Below are 19,249 nucleotides of genomic sequence, written 5' to 3'. Positions count from 1 at the left end.
TCAATTCAAAAAATTACATCTGCATAAAATGAATCATTTAATCGCAAAGCTTCATTTTAGTTTTAAATAACGCCTGACACACTTATAACGCTAACTGTGTACATTGACATGAGAGATAAAATATTGTGATGATACGGACAACAGGAGATAACCGAGTGACGACATGACACATTACACCGTGCTGCCATATATTAGTATCTAACGTTACACACGGGGTGATGGAGGTATACGACGAAGCTCCACCGTCATACACAGGTAGGTTTATTGTGAGTTATCTGATATTAATAAACAAAGGGAGTGGGGAGACATTTGATGAAGAGGAGATACGCTATCTAGGGCGTTAAGTTTGGATTTTGATGAGGAGTGTCGTCAAAATTAGGGTACAAGATCAAACTTGTGTTTGGTTATGAGCGTTTGGGAGGGGCGATGATAATTGTTCACCATTAAAAGTTAAATTTAGTTGAAGGCTCATTGGAAGTATTATAATGACATATATATTTGTACAGAGTTTTAAATGTTACAATAAGTAACAAGACTTCTACATCACGAGTTAGCTAATTGTGACGGACCCTCCTTTCTATTTATCTCTGTACCGGTTGATTATTGTTCTGCTGTTTATCTTTGTACCGGTTGCTTATTGTTCTGTTATTTATCTCTGTATCGGTTGCTTATTGTTCTGTTATTTATCTCTGTACAGGTTGCTTTTTGTTCTGTTATTCATTTCTGTATCGGTTGCTTATTGTCCTGTTATTTATCTCTGTACCGGTTGCTTATTGTTCTGTTATTAATCTCTGTACAGGTTGCTTATTGTTCTGTTATTTATCTCTGTACCGGTTGCTTATTGCTCTGTTATTTATCTCTGTATCGGTTGCTTAACGGTCTGTTATTTATCTCTGTATCGGTTGCTTATTGTTCTGTTATTTATCTCTTTACCGGTTGCTTACTGTTCTGTTATTCATCTCTTTACCGGTTGATTATTGTTCTGCTGTTTATCTTTGTACCGGTTGCTTACTGTTCTGTTATTCATCTCTTTACCTGTTGCTTATTGTTCTGTTATTTATCTCTGTATCGGTTGCTTATTGTTCTGTTATTTATCTCTGTACCGGTTGCTCATTGTTCTGTTATTTATCTCTGTATCGGTTGCTTATTGTTCTGTTATTTATCTCTGTACTGGTTGCTTATTGTTCTGTTATTAATCTCTGTACAGGTTGCTTACTGTTCTGTTATTTATCTCTTTACCGGTTGCTTATCGTTCTGTTATTTATCTCTGTACCGGTTGCTTATTGTTCTGTTATTTATCTCTGTACCGGTTGCTTATTGTTCTGTTATTAATCTCTTTACCGGTTGCTTATTGTTCTGTTATTTATCTCTGTACCAGTTGCTTATTGTTCTGTTATTTATCTCTGTACCGGTTGCTTACTGTTCTGTTATTTATCTCTGTACCGGTTGCTTATTGTTCTGTTATTAATCTCTTTACCGGTTGCTTATTGTTCTGTTATTTATCTCTGTACCGGTTGCTTACTGTTCTGTTATTTATCTCTTTACCTGTTGCTTATTGTTCTGTTATTTATCTCTGTACCGGTTGCTTATTGTTCTGTTATTTATCTCTGTACCGGTTGCTTATTGTTCTGTTATTTATCTCTGTACCGGTTGCTTATTGTTCTGTTATTTATCTCTGTACCGGTTGCTTATTGTTCTGTTATTTATCTCTGTACCGGTTGCTTATTGTTCTGTTATTTATCTCTGTACCGGTTGCTTATTGTTCTGTTATTTATCTCTGTACCGGTTGCTTATTGTTCTGTTATTTATCTCTGTACCGGTTGCTTACTGTTCTGTTATTTATCTCTTTACCGGTTGCTTATTGTTCTGTTATTTATCTCTGTACCGGTTGCTTATTGTTCTGTTATTTATCTCTGTACCGGTTGCTTACTGTTCTGTTATTTATCTCTGTACCGGTTGCTTATTGTTCTGTTATTTATCTCTTTACCGGTTGCTTACTGTTCTGTTATTTATCTCTTTACCGGTTGCTTATCGTTCTGTTATTTATCTTTGTATCGGTTGCTTATTGTTCTGTTATTTATCTCTGTACCGGTTGCTTATTGTTCTGTTATTTATCTCTTTACCGGTTGCTTACTGTTCTGTTATTTATCTCGTTACCGGTTGCTTATCGTTCTGTTATTTATCTTTGTATCGGTTGCTTATTGTTCTGTTATTTATCTCTGTACCGGTTGCTTATTGTTCTGCTATTAATCTCTATACCGGTTGATTATTGTTCTGCTATTAATCTCTATACCGGTTGATTATTGTTCTGTAATTTATCTTTGTACCGGTTACTTATTGTTATGCTATTAATTTCTCTATATGTTGCTTATTGTTCTGTTATTAATCTTTGTACCGGTTGCTGATTGTTCTGCTATTTATCTTTGTACCGGTTACTTATTGTTCGGCTATTAATTTCTCTACATGTTGCTTATTGTTTCTATGTTTTTATTCTGTACAATGTAGTTATTGTTTTATTATTTGAGTTTTGTACCTGTTGATTTTCGTTTTGAAATTTGAGATTCGTTTTGAAATTTGAGTTTTGTAACTGTTGATTTTCGTTTTGAAATTTGAGTTTTGTACCTGTTGATTTGAGTTTTGATATTTGTGTTTGGTACCGGTTGATTTTAGTTTTGATATTTGAGTTTTGTACCTGTTGATTTTCGTATTGAAATTTGAGTTTTGTACCTGTTGATTTTCGTTTTGAAATTTGAGTTTTGTACCTGTTGAATTTCGTTTTGATATTTGAGTTTTGTACCTGTTGATTTTCGTTTTGATATTTGAGTTTTGTACCTGTTGATTTTCGTTTTGATATTTGAGTTTTGTAACCGTTGATTTTCGTTTTTATACTTGAGTTTTGTACCTGTTGATTTTCGTTTTGATATTTGAGTTTTGTACCTGTTGATTTTCGTTTTGAAATTTGAGTTTTGTATCTGTTGATTTTCGTTTTACCGGTTGTTTAGCTACTGAAATAGTCTTCACATCCTCTGTTACGTGTCACTAAAATAGTTTACACACATTTCCATCAACTGTAGTGCGTTAACTGCAAGCTCCTGGAGGTAACAACAATACCGTTTGAAGTTAACAAGCACGTAGGACCACAGCTGAAAGACAAAAAGACAGACCACATGGACCTTCTACAAATCTTCATCACCATCACCATTATCTGCATTGCTGGAAAGACCCTAGCTAGGATCCTCCTTAACCATCACATCAAACATCTTGAGCTTGGTCTTTCGTGCCCGAAAGCCAGCGTAACTTTCAGAAGAAGTGAGGACATTGACATATGACGTTTTGCTGACCGTCAACTGCAGTGAAAATGTCACTATCAAAACTTGTACCTGTCCGCCACAAACAACGATCTAACAAAAGCGTATGACACAGGCAGCCGAGATTGCCTCTGGAAAATAACCAACAGGTTTAATTGATTTCCATACCACTTCATGACGATGGTCTGCTATTTTCATGACGGCATCAATGCAAGCAAAAGAAATCGCCGTGAGACAAGGCTGCGTGCTAGCCCAGACGCTGTTTAACCTGATGATGACATGGGGCCTTCCAGGACTCATATCCAGACATAGGTATTAGATACAGAACAGACGGCAAACTCTTCAATCTGTGATGCGTACTGAACAAGACCAATGACCAAGTTGACAAGCTCTTCACCAAACTTAAAACACACAGAGCCTCACCACTCTGTTCGAGAGGCACGGCAGAAAACGTAACTGATGACGCGAAAGCTTTATGCTGTGAAATCATGGCAGGATAAAGTCCCAATAGGGGTCACAGGAAAGCACGCCAAGTATCTCCGCTGGAATTGACAGTGACGAGAATGTCCGATGAACGCCTTCCCATCCCATATGCGTCCTGTATGGAGAACTTTAGGTTGGCGTTCGCTCCCACGGAAACAAAAAAGAAACTTTTAAAGATTCCCTAAAAACTTACCAAAATTCTTTGCCATCGACCAAAGCTCATTGGAAACCTCATCCTTTTAATTCCAGGGGTTACGTTCTCAGCACTCCTGGAATATGCCATGAAAAATGAAAAAATTGGTGTACATTAAGAGAATCTTGCGGTAGCTCAACAGTAAAATTGACCGGCTTTGAAGTCGGATGTTGCCTCTCTATAATATTAAAGGACAGTTTATGTTACACGAAACCAGGTAAATAGCTAACTTCATGCCTTTGATTTTGTCATGACATATTCCAGGGGTGCAGAGAACGTGAGCAAGCGTAACCCTTGGGACTTCAAAGTTGGGGAAACTTGAACACGCTCAACTGCAAAGGGAGCAACATGAAAAGACAGCCGAGCAGTTCTAAGCAGCAGGTTCCCAACATCTCTGATATGTTTTCTTTGAAATTGTACAAAAGCATTTCCGGGTGCGGATATATGGCTTGATCAGCCTTTTCCAAACCACAACGCATCTTCATGTCCCGTGACAATGGTGAAGACGGTCATTTTCCTAAAGTAAGGACGAACTAACAAGGTTTAACTAGAATAGTTTTTATACACTATCAAAATTTGTAGCTGTCAGGCCCCTGTTGCACAAAGCTTGGTTAGAGTTAGTTAAAATTCAAATATGAATACAATAAAATGAAAAAAACCCACCATCTTTCATGAAACCGTTCTCATGCTCAAGTATGCATTTGAAACGGTATTTGGCTTGGAGTATCTCTATTGGAATACGTTTTTTACACAGTTCATCATCGGCTGCCGGGTGTACACAGAACATGTTGGATATCTAATAAATAACGGAGGAAAACAACAACGTGACAATGTTATCCACTTGAGTGGTTTAATCAGAGACGTATATATAACCATTAATTGTAATATTACGTCTAATTTAGTTTAAATAATAGTCTACATAATCACATCCCTGGTTGATACGATTTCAATTTTGATCGTGTCGAATATCAACTTTAGTATAACGCAATAAATTGGGTCTTGTGCAAGACTATGACGTTTTACGCTCATTATGGTCACATGACCTATCACATGAGTTTAGTAAACCAGGAAGATGGCGGACGAAAGCGAGAGACAACCTCTCCTTGTAAACAATCAGAACACTCACGGATTAGGAAGTCCGCCAGCTTATTCGGCGGTGCCAGGTAGGTTCCAAATGACATAATATATGTTTTCAGGTTTTCATATCGAAAAATATCCACTTTGTACGATGACAATGTACATTGTTTACGAGGATCGCTAAACACAGACGGTCGCTGTATCATTCTTCGGAGAATCGTTATCAGTCCTTATTGTGACCCTAGTTCTTCTTCTTCTTCCTTTAATGGAGAATACTCTATCTAGAGTGTTGAGTTCTCCAGCGCGACTTATGCCGAAGGCAGCTAAAACTTCCGTATGTACAGTTTAAAAGAGGTAAAAACAGTGGGGTCTACATAGCGTATTGGGTAACAGGTCATCTCGGCACTTGGAGAGTTCGGCACTTACGTTTCGAGACACCTCGGCACTTTTTCTTCAAAAAGTGCCGAGGTAACCAAGTTCCGAAAATATAAGTGCCGAGGTAACCAAGTGCCGAAAATATAAGTGCCGAGGTAACCAAGTGCCGACTTCACCAAGTGCCGAGGCGTCTAGCATTCGCGTATTGGTGGCCGGCTGCCTAGTACCACTAATATTAGGTTATAACGTACCCAGCGACTGAAAGCCTATAATAACTAGTTGCGTGCCCCTGTGCTCGTACTGTACGAGGGCGTGCCTGAAGCTGTCCAGGGTGGGAGACGATCGTATGTCGGGGGGGATTTCATTCCATGTGATGATGGTACGTGGTACAAACGAGTATCGGTATGTGTCGAGCTTTGTTGGAATTTGCCGTATGTTGTTAGCAGTAGCTCCTCTGGTTCTTCCTGATGTTACGGTAATGTCCTGGTGTATTGGTACCTCAACCAGATTGTTAATTGTTTGTGACACATCCTGGTTCCCTGTTGAAGTAGTCCCCTGTGGCGAATCTGGCAGCTTGTCGCTGGACTCTCTCAAGTTGGTCCTTCTGTTGTTGAAGATTGGGATCCCAGACAGTGGAGGCATACTCAAGCACGGGCCTAACGAGAGTAGTATAAGCCTGGGCCTTGACTTCTCTGGTGCATCCCCTAAGGTTTCGCCGAAGGAATCCAACCGATCTTGCAGCCTTGGCAGAGGTTTGGTTTATGTGCTCACGCCAGGAGAGATCCGAGCTGATATAGGCCCCAAGGTATTTGCTTCCAGGGACAGTCTCTAGGGTTTGGCAGTGGAGTTGGTAGTCGGTGTGGATAGGGTTTCTTTTCCTGGAAATGTTGATGGTGATACACTTGTCCGGGTGAAACTCCATCTGCCAGTCTCGCTCCCACTTTTGCAAGGCATTGAGGTTGTCCTGTAGGATGGCAGTATCCTCACTCTTGTTGATGATGCGATATATGGCGCAGTCGTCAGCAAAGAGTCTGACTGGAGACTGTACGACATCTGGTAGGTCGTTTATAAAGGCCAAAAACAAGAGCGGGCCTAACACTGATCCTTAGTTATACATAATAGATCGGTAGTAACCACTCTTATATATATAACGTGCGTAAAAATTCGCCCCAAATTATGTAGCAGGAATGATTTTGTTTTGTCAACTGTAAGATACAAAGATTATATCGGAATATCTAATTTAGTACACAGGGACCTGAAAATTTGCAACAGCTATATATATATATTTGGGGTGGCATTTCTACCGAAAATTGATCTCCCCCCCCCCCCCCCCCCCCCCCCCCNTACTCTAAACACCATAGATTAGGTCAAAATATAACTGTAACAAATTATCAGGTCCCTGTTATTTAGCACAGACTTATAATTAGATATAGTAACATATCCGTGACTGCTTGTCGTCTACCACTTCTGGTAGAGTGTGTGTCCTCAAACGGCATAGTAAATGGATGAAATGTGTTAAACAATTTAAAACCTGGACCCAAACTGTGACTGGAAAAAGTTGGGTGTTTACAATTTACATAAATTAAACTATTAACTTACCTGGTAAAACCCTTAACTAATCCATTATGCGCCATTTTTTCACAACACTCAAACCATTTCATTAAAAAAATGCATTGTGCCCCATCAATATTGCCCCAAACAGAGTCATGATCTGTGATCAGTGGTTCATTTAAGGATCTGGTTCTATAAGATTTAAATCTGGTTCGCACAACAAGTTGTTAGCCCTTAATCCAGAGGGTAATATATTTAGTGTTAAAAAAGTTAATGCTTTCATGTTTCACAAACGATTGTGATGTTGGAAGATATTAGGTATATGCTGTGTTGAGATGTGGTCGTGCAGGCACGAGTCTAAATAATATATGGCCATACACTTATAGACAGGCTATGAAATGTTCAACCCTGAAAATATTTTAGGGCAAAACAACCTAGCTAACGACTTGGGCCAACTGGATTTCGGGCATAACGACCCGACACTATTTGAAGTTGGGGTTTGTTTCAGCAGGTTAGGACTTGGTGGTTTCATTCTGTTTAAGGGTCTGATTATATTTATGGTTAGGGATTTATTTGATGGACAAGTTAGGGTAAATGGTCATAGTTAGTTTCAGGTTCAAGTACGGGTTTACACTTGGAGTTAAGTGTCACTAGGTTTTTAGTAAACATTACCTGTTTGTTGTCATGGATTTGGGATAATGTGGTTTCAGGATGATATGGCAATCTTAGGGTATTATGGTTGTCATTTTGGGGCGAAATTACATATAAAATAACAGGTATAGTCTTAAAATGGTTCAATCAATGTCTATGTTTAATTCTGAGATTTTTTTATGGCTTAGTGACATGTGACCCACTGAAGGTTTTTACTTATGTAGTGGAACTTAACCTGTTAATTACTCAGGTGATCAAGCAGCCCAATTAGTGATGGCGTCCACATAGAGTTCAAAGGTCACAGGTTCAAATCCTGGTCTGATCCCGTTGCAATTTACTTTCTCCTGTTACACTTATAAATGGCTATAAAGGAAAACCATGTGAGGCTTAATACACAGCATGCTAATAGTCTCAACATGGCAGAGTATAACAGCAATAAGAATCGCCCATTAAAATCCAGCATACAGACAGTATTTCTAATACTAAGTAGCCTGAGTGTGCACATTAACTTTGTCTATGTGTGGGGAGTGACCCCCTAATTCCACTGTACATGTTATGATGTTCAAATCATGAAAGCTAACTGGGGTTTTAGTAAAGGGACATAAATCATGTATTGGAGTTCCTTTGTGTGCATGTTTGAATTTTGTTTGAATATTTTATGAACTTCAATCTCCAAATTCATCACTTTTACCTGAAAAATATACATGTTCTAAGTACGGTAACATCCCTTGAAGGATTAAATCTCCATAGGGAACGTGTTTTGTCAATAACTTACAAACTTGTGTGTTTCTATATACTTTTTTTTCTTGGATGATGAAAGAGATTGTGAATAATCCCCTGAAAAATATCATCATTAGATAGTTAAATGAGTTAATTTTGTTTCAGGACCATCTGGCGAAAATGTGACTGTTCCACCAATAGGTCCTGATGAGTTACCTCCCCCTTACACCCCCACCGCTCAGGGTGGGATTCCCATGGTGAACTGTAAAGTATGCCAGGCACTCATCAACATAGAGGGAAAAACAAACCAGCATGTTGTCAAATGTACCGTGTGTAAGGAGGCTACAGTGAGTTATCTCCCTTAATACACCCAACACTGATGTGTTGTTCATGCCTCTTTATATAACTCTTGTAAAGGATTTATCTATAATTCAAAAAAAAAATTTTTTTTTACTTGAAAGTCATTTATATAGTCTAAATGTGAATTATGTGTAGATTTGATGGATACAAGTAATATAATTTTGTATGTGATTGATTATTAATTTCAATGACCTCTATATTTCAAAATGCTATACAATATGTTAGTCTGTTAGGTTTTTTTGTTTGGTACATCTGACTTGTGAAGAGCCTGCAATGAAAACATAATAAAGAGGCTAGGTAGATACATGAGAATAAGATCAGAACATTTGGTACATTCAAGTCAATTCACTTCCTGGTTTTGTTGTTTGTGGTTACCAGGAATATTATTTAGTCCATAACAGTATTTTTAGCCCATTATTGTTTGTAAATATTTTTTAGCCAATCAAAGCACCCCCACCAGGAAAGAAGTATGTGCGATGCCCTTGTAACTGTCTGCTGATCTGCCGAAGTTCGGCTCAAAGAATAGCTTGTCCGAGACCAAATTGGTAAGTATAGTTCCGTAATCACTCGTATATGTACATTTTGTTGAATTATACATAATGGCTATATTCTGATTGGTGAATTTTTATCACATTACGTACCCACCAGTTATCAGATTACATCTGTCTTTATATAAAGTCTTCAGAAAAGGTTTCTATTCTAATGAGGAAGAAATACCAATTCTTTTGTTTCTTTAAGGTAATGAAATACTTATTATTAGAACATCTAATAGGAGGCGCGGTAGCCCAGTGGTAGTACGCCGGGCTCGTGACAGAAGGGTTGCGGGTTCGCGCCACAGCACGGCAATGTGTTGTATCTTTGAGCAAGATACTTAACTCCGCTTGTTCCAGTCTACTCAGCTGTAAATGAGTATGTGGTTGGGCAGTGCTAGACTTGTTGAATGCTAGCTGTTAGCGCCGAAATGGCAGCTCCGGCTGTATGCTCCCCAGGGAGTTGAGAAAGATATTGGCTGGTTGCAAACGCCCTATAACCATGGATAATAATTTGTGAACCGCTTTGAGACAACCTACGAACTAGGATGTGATAAAGCGGTATATAAGAACCTCCAATTATTATTATTATTATTATTATTATTATTATCTACAGTATGATTGTATTTTCTAGGAAATAAATTCCATTTACTGATCTTCATATTTATTAGATGTATATGATTATGCTTTGTGTAATTAATTGTTCAGTACTGTTGTTTTGTCTTTTTCAGTCGTAGAATCATCACCCTTGGAAATATGATTTCCACGGTAACGGTACGGTCTCCGGGGACTCAGAGGATTCGGTGTGCCCACTGTGGGGACATATACCTGGTGGGTATCTTGTTTAGATGGCTATTAACGTCGCCCTTGGTTATTGGCAATCCCTGTTAAATCAAAGAAATAGAATTACTGTGTTTAACATTAACAAGTTGTCTACCATTAACAGTCTTAGTCAAGCCAGTTGTATATATGTGTTCAGTACCTAGAGGAAGCAGGTGTCGCTGTGTGATCAGGCCATACAGAGCTATCCCATTCAGTTTGTTCCAAAAGCAGTACAGCTTATAGAAGTTAACAATGTAATAACATAATGTGTAAAATGTAATAAATGTATTTTATATGTATTAGATAGAGCTATTTGTCTGGTTTACAATACAAAGTATAAGCTGAATGTACTGATAGCCCAGAGTTGTGATATTTGAATTACTATTGACTCTACATGATAATTAATACAGAACTATATATCTCTTGACATATCAATAACTTACCCTGAAAATTACATTGGATGTACCCTCTTAAGAGATCTGTCTCTGATTTATCTTATAGTTCAACACTTTGGGAAATAACCTACTAGCAAGATGTCCACACTGTAGGAGTGTGTAAGTATGGAAGAAAACTGATCCTCATGTCCAAAACGTGTATCTTGTCTCTTACCGTCTTTGAAATCCATGTATGAATTTCGCTGTGTCTTCCAAGGAAAATACAAATAAATCTTTTCTAATGAAATTGCATTTGAAACCAAAATATTTTTATCATTTTTTTTTATGAAGAGTAAAAATATTTAAACCATAAAACATTATGTTGATAGTGACTCACTGATAGAACCAGATCACTCTCCTGTCTGTCCGCTTCATGCCAACTCTAATTTTTTGTTTTGATATGTCATATCATTGGCTGGATTGTATGTCAAAGGTGAAGGTCACATAACCAGGTCAAGGTTCAAAACAAAACATTGTCACTTTCCAGTCTGTTAGACACCTACCAGTCGGGGACATTTGTTGCTTTAGATAATTGGGTGAGACTTGTGTTATACTCAGTTAACCATCACTCACACTCAGTCTGTATTATAGGTATATTACAGTATATGTTTGACTCCACAGGTCATCGGTGGGACCAGAATACGCCAGAAGAAGGGCAACCATCTGCTTTGTGTTTGGACTGATATTCCTTGGAGCTGGAATTGGTGTCACGGTAAGGTTTTATCCACTTTGACTTAAGAAGTGTACCAGTATGGGGCAGGGGATATTGACAAATACATCTTCTTGTCAACGGTATGTACAATTTAAATAATGCCTGATGTTATGTTATAATTGGATAATGCATTTGCCAATTTTGTATGTATGTTTGTAGAAACCTATTTTTAAGTACCTCTGTATGTACATTTTGTTAACACAAAATAAAGCGGGCATTGCTAGGTTTTAAAACTTTTATAAACATAAAGTTTGTTATGTTAAAGTGCTGATAATTAAATTCCAGGTGGGGACCTATGAGTTGGCCAGTGAAAGTGGTGGTATATACACAGTGTGGATAGGTAAGTCATATTTGTCTCCAGTTACCTGTAATTTACAGCGATGGACTCCTTGGTGTTTATCTGTAATTTACAGGGAAGAATTCACTTGTATTTACCTGTAATTTACAGAGAAGGGTTCACTTGTGTTTACTTGTAATATACAGGTAATGATAGATTCAGAGGTGTTTACCTGTAATTTACAGAGAAGAATTCATTTGTATTTACCTGTAATATACAGGTAATGATATTCAGTGGTTATAACCTGTAATTTACAGGGAAGAATTCACTTGTATTTATCTATAATTTGAAGTTTTAAACCATGTTAAAAGTATTTTGTTTTATTTCTAGTACTCATTGTTAAGTCACAGTTCTGGTTTATTTCTGTTCTAGGAGCATTCCTTACTGGCATCATCTTTGTCTTACGAGGAATCTACTTCGCTGCTATGAAGGTCAGCAATGTTGTGGAATCTGCTGCAGCATAAATACAAAGAAAAGATTTCGACCTATCGGTGACAACAGGAAAATGACCAAACTATAGAAAAGATCAATTGAGAATGTCACCATGTTTTTTTTTAAATCTTTGACTGGAAGATATATTTTGTGCGCTTGGAATTTTCTACTGAAGAAATTATTTTACATTTTTTGGGCTAGATGATTTTTGTACAATTTTGACACTTTTTATGCTTTTTCTTTCTTTATGCTACAAACCTACTGATCACAAAATGATGTTGTAATGCTATTTAATTTCACATTACTAAAGATGATTTTATATAAAAAAAAAATTGAATTGAATTCCTACAAGTTTAAATACAGTCAGAATTATTAAGTCACAAAACATTTCTGTATGAAAATACTTTTTATGGAGATGAACTCTCCCTCCTCATGTACATATACACAAACCATTATCATTGTAACAGTATGTCACCACCATACCTGTAACAGTGTATCACCACCATAGCTGTAACAGTGTATCGCCACCATACCTGTAACCGTATGTCACACCCATACCTGTAACAGTGTATCAATGCCATACCTGTAACAGTGGATCACCACCATACCGGTAACAGTGTATCACCACCATACCTGTAGCAGTGTATCACCACCATACCTGTAACATTGTATCACCACCATTCCTGTAACAGTGTATCACCACTATACCTGTAACAGTGTATCACCACCATTCCTGTAACATTGTATCACCACCATACCTGTAACATTGTATCACCACCATTCCTGTAACAGTGTATCACCACCATACCGGTAACAGTGTATCACCACCATACCTGTAGCAGTGTATCACCACCATACCTGTAACAGTGAATCGCCACCATACCTGTAACAGTGTATCGCCACCATCCCTGTAACAGTATGTCACACCCATACCTTTAACAGTGTATCAATGCCATACCTGTAACAGTGTATCACCACCATTCCTGTAACATTGTATCACCACCATACCTGTAACATTGTATCCCCACCATACCTGTAACAGTGTGTCACCACTATACCTGTAACAGTGTATCACCACCATGCCTGTAACAGTGTATCACCACCATGCCTGTAACAGTGTATCGCCACCATGCCTGTAACAGTGTATCACCACCATACCGGTAACAGTGTATCACCACCATACCTGTAGCAGTGTATCACCACCATTCCTGTAACAGTATGTCACCCCCATACCTGTAACAGTGTATCACCACCATCCCTGTAACATTGTATCACCACCATACCTGTAACATTGTATCCCCACCATACCTGTAACAGTGTATCACCCCCATACCTGTAACAGTGTATCAATGCCATACCTGTAACAGTGTATCACCACGATACCTGTAACAGTGTATCACCACCATACCTGTAACAGTATGTCACACCCATACCTGTAACAGTGTATCAATGCCATACCTGTAACAGTGTATCACCACCATACCTGTAACAGTGTATCGCCACCATCCCTGTAACAGTATGTCACACCCATACCTGTAACAGTGTGTCACCACCATACCTGTAACAGTGGATCACCACCATACCTGTAACAGTGTACAGATCAGCTATAATAAACCAGGATATACTATCACACATGGACTACGAAAGGAAAGATCTCCTGTTGTAGAGATACTGTGTGTCACCACCATACCTGTAACAGTGTATCACTACCATACCTGTAACAGTGTATCACCACCATAACTGTAACAGTATGTCACCACCATACCTGTAACAGTGGATCACCACCATACCTGTAACAGCATGTCACACCCATACCTGTAACAGTGTATCACCACCATACCTGCAACAGTGTATCACCACCATACCTGTAACAGTCTGTCACCCCCATACCTGTAACAGTGGATCACCACCATACCTGTAACGGTGTACAGATCAGCTATAATAAACCAGAATATACTATCACACATGGCCTACGAAAGGAAAGATCTCCTGTTGTAGAGATACTGTGTGTCACCACCATACCTGTAACAGTGTATCACTACCATACCTGTAACAGTGTATCACCACCATAACTGTAACAGTATGTCACCACCATACCTGTAACAGTGTATCACTACCATACCTGTAACAGTGTATCACCACCATAACTGTAACAGTATGTCACCACCATACCTGTAACAGTATGTCACGCCCATACCTGTAACAGTGTATCAATGCCATACCTGTAACAGTGTATCACCACCATAACTGTAACAGTATGTCACCACCATACCTGTAACAGTGGATCACCACCATACCTGTAACGGTGTACAGATCAGCTATAATAAACCAGAATATACTATCACACATGGCCTACGAAAGGAAAGATCTCCTGTTGTAGAGATACTGTGTGTCACCACCATACCTGTAACAGTGTATCACCCCCATCCCTGTAACAGTGTATCACCACCATACCTGTAACAGTGGATCACCACCATACCTGTAACAGTGTACAGATCAGCTATAATAAACCAGAATATACTATCACACATGGACTACGAAAGGAAAGATCTCCTGTTGTAGAGATACTGAAGCACTTCAAATGTTGTCATTTAACAGTCATTCCACTTATGTACTAATTGATTATAAGAAATACAGGGACAGAGGCTAGTTTCTGGTTGAGGATTAATATAAATAATGATTATTGGAGATAATAGGTTGGAGGCCAGTTTCTATCTGAGGATTTATATGCAATTTGATCATTAGCCCTACTGGGTCAGAGTCCAGATTCTGGTTTGAATTATAGATTATCACACATTATTTTCAGGGTTGATCGTTTGAACAATTTTCTCATTGCTGGCACTTGGATAAAATCTAGCATCGGCAGTGATAATGGGTTGAAGGCCAGATTCTGGTCAAGGAATTATATTGATTGATAATAAGTTAAGTTGGAAGTCAATTTCTTGTCAAGGTTTCATATTAATTTATGATAAAAATAATAATGAGTCGGAGGCCATTTTCTTGTTGAGGAATCTTGAGTGTGGACATTTTGAGAAAGACACTTTCATATATAGTGGAACAAATTAAAAACAAAGTTGTTGTAGTAGATCCATTCTTTATATTGATATGTTGATTGCTCCAAATTATTGTAGGCATACAGGAACAAAATTATAATATGAATTCAAATGTTTTTACTTTTTCAATAAAAAAATTAAGTTTTTAAGTCCGTATTTACATGTGATATTACAGTAGGCATAGTATTCCTAAATATTTGTTCTTATCTAAGTAATTAGTCCCCATCTGGTACTACAGGAGGGAATGATCACCAGTACGTTGTACTACCGGACGGAACTTTAACAATCACTGTGCCACATTCGTTTATCGCAATCCAACCGGTTGAACCTGTTCGTTTATGAAATAAGGTCAGACCTAGTAATCTGATGCTGCTTTCAGGCAATCCTTGTAAGGCCTGCATAAACATTTGCAGCTCTACCAGTGGTAGTAACTGGTACTAACAATCTACCGGTGGTAGGAACTGGTACTAACAATCTACCGGTGGTAGTAACTGGTACTAAAAGTCTACCAGTGGTAGTAACTGGTACTAACAATATACCAGTGGAAGTAACTGGTACTAACAATCTACCGGTGGTAGGAACTGGTACTAACAATCTACCGGTGGTAGTGACTGGTACTAACAATCTACCAGTGGTAGTAACTGGCACTAACACTCTACCAGTGGTAGTAACTGGTACTAACAATCTACAGGTGGTAGTAACTGGTACTAAAAGTCTACCAGTGGTAGTAACTGGTACTAACAATATACCAGTGGAAGTAACTGGTACTAACAATCTACCGGTGGTAGTGACTGGTACTAACAACCTACCGGTGGTAGTAACTGGTACTAACAATCTAGTGGTGGTAGTAACTGGTACTAACAATCTACCGGTGGCAGTAACTGGTACTAACAATCTACCAGTGGTAGTAACTGGCACTAACACTCTACCAGTGGTAGTAACTGGTACTAACAATATACCAGTGGAAGTAACTGGTACTAACAATCTACCGGTGGTAGTAACTGGTACTAACAATCTAGTGGTGGTAGTAACTGGTACTAACAATCTACCGGGTGTAGTAACTGGTACTAAAAGTCTACCAGTGGTAGTAACTGGTACTAACAATCTCCCGGTGGTAGTAACTGGTACTAACAATCTAGTGGTGGTAGTAACTGGTACTAACAATCTCCCGGTGGTAGTAACTGGAACTAACAATCTACCGGTGGTAGTAACTGGTACTAAAAGTCTACCAGTGGTAGTAACTGGTACTAACAATCTACCAGAGGGGATATAACCATACTGCTGGAAGAAATTACAGTGAAAGTACACTGTAATTGATACTAACAGAGGGAATGATAGGTTTGTGAACTGTCCGTCCATATTCTGTCTTTGGTATTCCATCCTGCCATACCAAAAGTTTGTCTGGAGCATATCTCCTATATTATTTCACCTGGAAATATAGAATTTTGTGAAAAGGTCTTTTTGGGGATGATTTTTGTCCTCAATCATTGAACAAATATTCATTGCATGCTGATATTCAAGTCAGCTATTAGAAAAACAACTTTACCTGTAATATACTTCTATGTATCGGTATAATTTCTGCACAAGTGGCTGATCCACAAATGTACAGCCTGGTCAATAAAGAAATGAATGTTGCTGGTAGGTAACTATTGATTGCCTCACAATACTCAAAGTTGATTTTTACCCAGATCTATTATCTAGGAATATAATATCTTTTCCATTTACATGAATCAAGTATTTAAAAAAACTGTAATAGTGACTTTGTATTATACAAGTACACGTAGCAGGAACATCTATCCCCTATAGTATGTAATCGTAGGATTTTTCGTGATTCCATTCCCGGTAATATTTTATTTTCTTATGATATAAATCCTTTCATTTATAATTTGTTATGTTCATGTATAATTTATTTTGAAAAGATGCAATTTTAATTACCACATCCCTCCTTACCTGGAATGAGGTTTGATAAATAAGGCTAAAAAATCCCTCCTGTTACAACAGGACTTTATAGTTACTGATAGCTCTGTAAGTACACTATATATTATAACCTATAATTACACTATATGTTTAGGTATTGGTAACCATGTACAACGTAGTTTTAAAAACGATTAAAGTGTACATTTCTCTCTTGGGTTTTTTAAGATGTTTTCAGAAACATGTATTTCCGTGTGACCTAATGCGATGGACTTTTGGTGCGTTGTTAAGCTATATATATTAATGTTTATCAGGCAGGTTTTTAACTTTGATGAAGTTACCTTTTTCCTGTGGAAATAAAATTTCCATTTTTCTGCTGACTGCATCTACCAGTCTGTGATATTAATCCTGTAAATATACTTAATTTAAAATCTTTACCAAAATTTACCAGTGCATAGTTGGTGTTGTTTGGTTTTAGTAATTACAGCAATTGCAATGTCCAATCTTCTTTACATACCATTTGTCATTAAAAATTGAAAAGAAATTTTCACACGACCCATTTCCCAGTGTGCATATTTAAAAGTTGACATTTTAGCTGTATAGTAGTCTGTTGGATAACTGAACTACTGTAATGAAGCGGATGTAAAACCACTCAAACAAACTGTGTAGTTGCCCATCTTTTAACCCTGGTGATAATATAAGGATTAGGTATAAATAGGGTTGATGTCATAAAATATATGCATTGAGAATATTGGAATTCTATGATTTTGAAAAAAAAAACTAGAAATTTCACCAAATTTGGAAATGAATATTTACCCTTAATTTATTGACAACGGTACATGGACGGAATGAAATGTCGAGTGTGGTTCTCTCTGTCAAGGAGTGAAAATGTTTACCGCAGATGGTAACAGAACTGTTATATTTACTTTTAAATGTGTAGGTCCTTGTTGGTGCAATATAATTGATGTCGCAAACATTGTGTTAACTTTCATTTGTTTAAAAATTGTCAAATATGTCTTAAAATTAATACAAATGTAATGTGTGAACCAATATGATTTATACGAAGGATTTGAAAATGACGCTTGAACAAATACCGTGTGATTTGGTCCTGGCTGTCAAGCTTATTGCTCCCCTTATACATCTCAAATAAAAAGATAAACGAATGATTTTGAGTATGTACATTGAACAAAGGTTAGTACAATATATCACTATGAAAAAATTTGTATTGCCACAATTACATTAATATTCAATACCAAAACAATATAAAACAATTCATGTCATATGACTTCATTACCATAAATCGTTGTTATTTCATTGACCTTATGGATCTATAAATACTCATATCACTCTTTGATATTTATATGTATCGGAAGATTTGTAACCAAACTTTCATAAAAGAAGCAAGGAACATTCATGAAGAAAAAAACTCTCCTAATCAACAAATTGTTTTGCTTTTCAGATTTTAAGAAAAATATTTCAGTACACTGTATCATAGTTTGCTATATGCCTGAGTACTGAGGTGATACAAATGTCCAGCTTCACTATGCTTGTCATTGTGATTACACTAAGTTTACTATCGACTTCTCTATGTGTATGAATTGTATTTAATACGTCTTTTGTATAAAATATTTTTAACAAATCTTGAACAGTATATGAATCAGTTCTGGTTCACAATATCATTGTATCTACTCTATGTGCTTACGTAATGGTTAGTGTGAGTCTGCATTTTGTATTATAGTGTGTGAGAGGTATTTATAATAAATATGTTATACATTGTAAATGTAAAAACTTCCTTACAATGAATCTGTCAACTGGAAGTTCTTATTTCAAAATGTCTTCTTTTTTTTTTAGATAATTGAAAATTAGCTTTGTGCAAATTTATATAAATGTTAATAAAGAGAAGAAAAGAAATTCAGAACAATGTAGATTTAGCAACCTAGATCCTATATAATTATTAAGTAATAGTCATAAACAGATGATAAAGTACATTTGTTTTGCTGTATAGAACAAATTGATCAGCAGAGAGCTTCAACAGTCAATTCAGTATAAACTTCTTGTTTTAAGGAAGGTTTTCGATGATTATGTAATATTTAATATATTTAATGTCAGATGAAGACTTTTTATATAGAAGGCTCATTATGGCTGTGATTGTACAGATATTCCATGTGCTGGTATTATGTTTACAATGTAATCAGATAACTTCCCAGTGTCCAGTGACACATAGCTTATTTGTTCAACCTTCCGCCTGCCCCCTCACAAGTAACAGCTTCTACCCTAATATCAAGTTAGGGGGGGGG

At 37.3% G+C, this 19,249-nt stretch overlaps 1 protein-coding gene and 1 long non-coding RNA gene across 3 annotated transcripts; one reads left to right on the top strand and one right to left on the bottom strand.

The window, feature by feature from the left end:
• Positions 1 to 168: 168 nt before the first annotated feature.
• LOC110464767 (type II phosphatidylinositol 4,5-bisphosphate 4-phosphatase-like) lies at positions 169 to 12,934 on the top strand. Of its 2 annotated transcripts, none has more exons than XM_021520152.1 (8): positions 169 to 255; positions 8,524 to 8,705; positions 9,157 to 9,263; positions 9,980 to 10,079; positions 10,572 to 10,624; positions 11,126 to 11,216; positions 11,502 to 11,556; positions 11,926 to 12,934. In XM_021520152.1, the coding sequence occupies exons 1-8, from the start codon at positions 219 to 221 to the stop codon at positions 12,015 to 12,017; spliced, it is 717 nt and encodes a 238-aa protein (XP_021375827.1). In that variant the 5' UTR covers positions 169 to 218; the 3' UTR covers positions 12,018 to 12,934. The 2 variants fall into 2 exon arrangements, with proteins under 2 accessions (XP_021375827.1, XP_021375826.1); XM_021520151.1 differs by lacking the exon at positions 169 to 255 and adding an exon at positions 5,012 to 5,147.
• A 311-nt stretch (positions 12,935 to 13,245) lies between these two features.
• LOC110464768 lies at positions 13,246 to 14,328 on the bottom strand. The gene is made up of 4 exons (XR_002464532.1): positions 14,008 to 14,328; positions 13,701 to 13,825; positions 13,344 to 13,543; positions 13,246 to 13,268 (listed from the first exon to the last, which is right to left on the bottom strand). It is a non-coding gene; the product is annotated as an uncharacterized LOC110464768 (long non-coding RNA).
• Between the last annotated feature and the right edge of the window lie 4,921 nt (positions 14,329 to 19,249).

This window comes from Mizuhopecten yessoensis, unplaced genomic scaffold (assembly GCF_002113885.1).
Source record: "Mizuhopecten yessoensis strain PY_sf001 unplaced genomic scaffold, ASM211388v2 scaffold11033, whole genome shotgun sequence".
NCBI lineage: Eukaryota > Metazoa > Mollusca > Bivalvia > Pectinida > Pectinidae > Mizuhopecten > Mizuhopecten yessoensis.
The sequence above is the reverse complement of the archived record's forward strand: the minus strand, read 5'-3'. Positions and strand labels throughout refer to the sequence as shown.

Excerpts from the sequence above, each read along its gene's own strand:
- LOC110464767 (XM_021520151.1), top strand. The coding sequence starts at position 5,057 with ATGGCGGACGAAAGCGAGAGACAACCTCTCCTTGTAAACAATCAGAAC. Across the intron at positions 5,148-8,523 it reads AGCTTATTCGGCGGTGCCAG|GACCATCTGGCGAAAATGTG; the intron begins GTAGGTTCCAAA and ends ATTTTGTTTCAG. Across the intron at positions 10,080-10,571 it reads ACTGTGGGGACATATACCTG|TTCAACACTTTGGGAAATAA; the intron begins GTGGGTATCTTG and ends TTTATCTTATAG.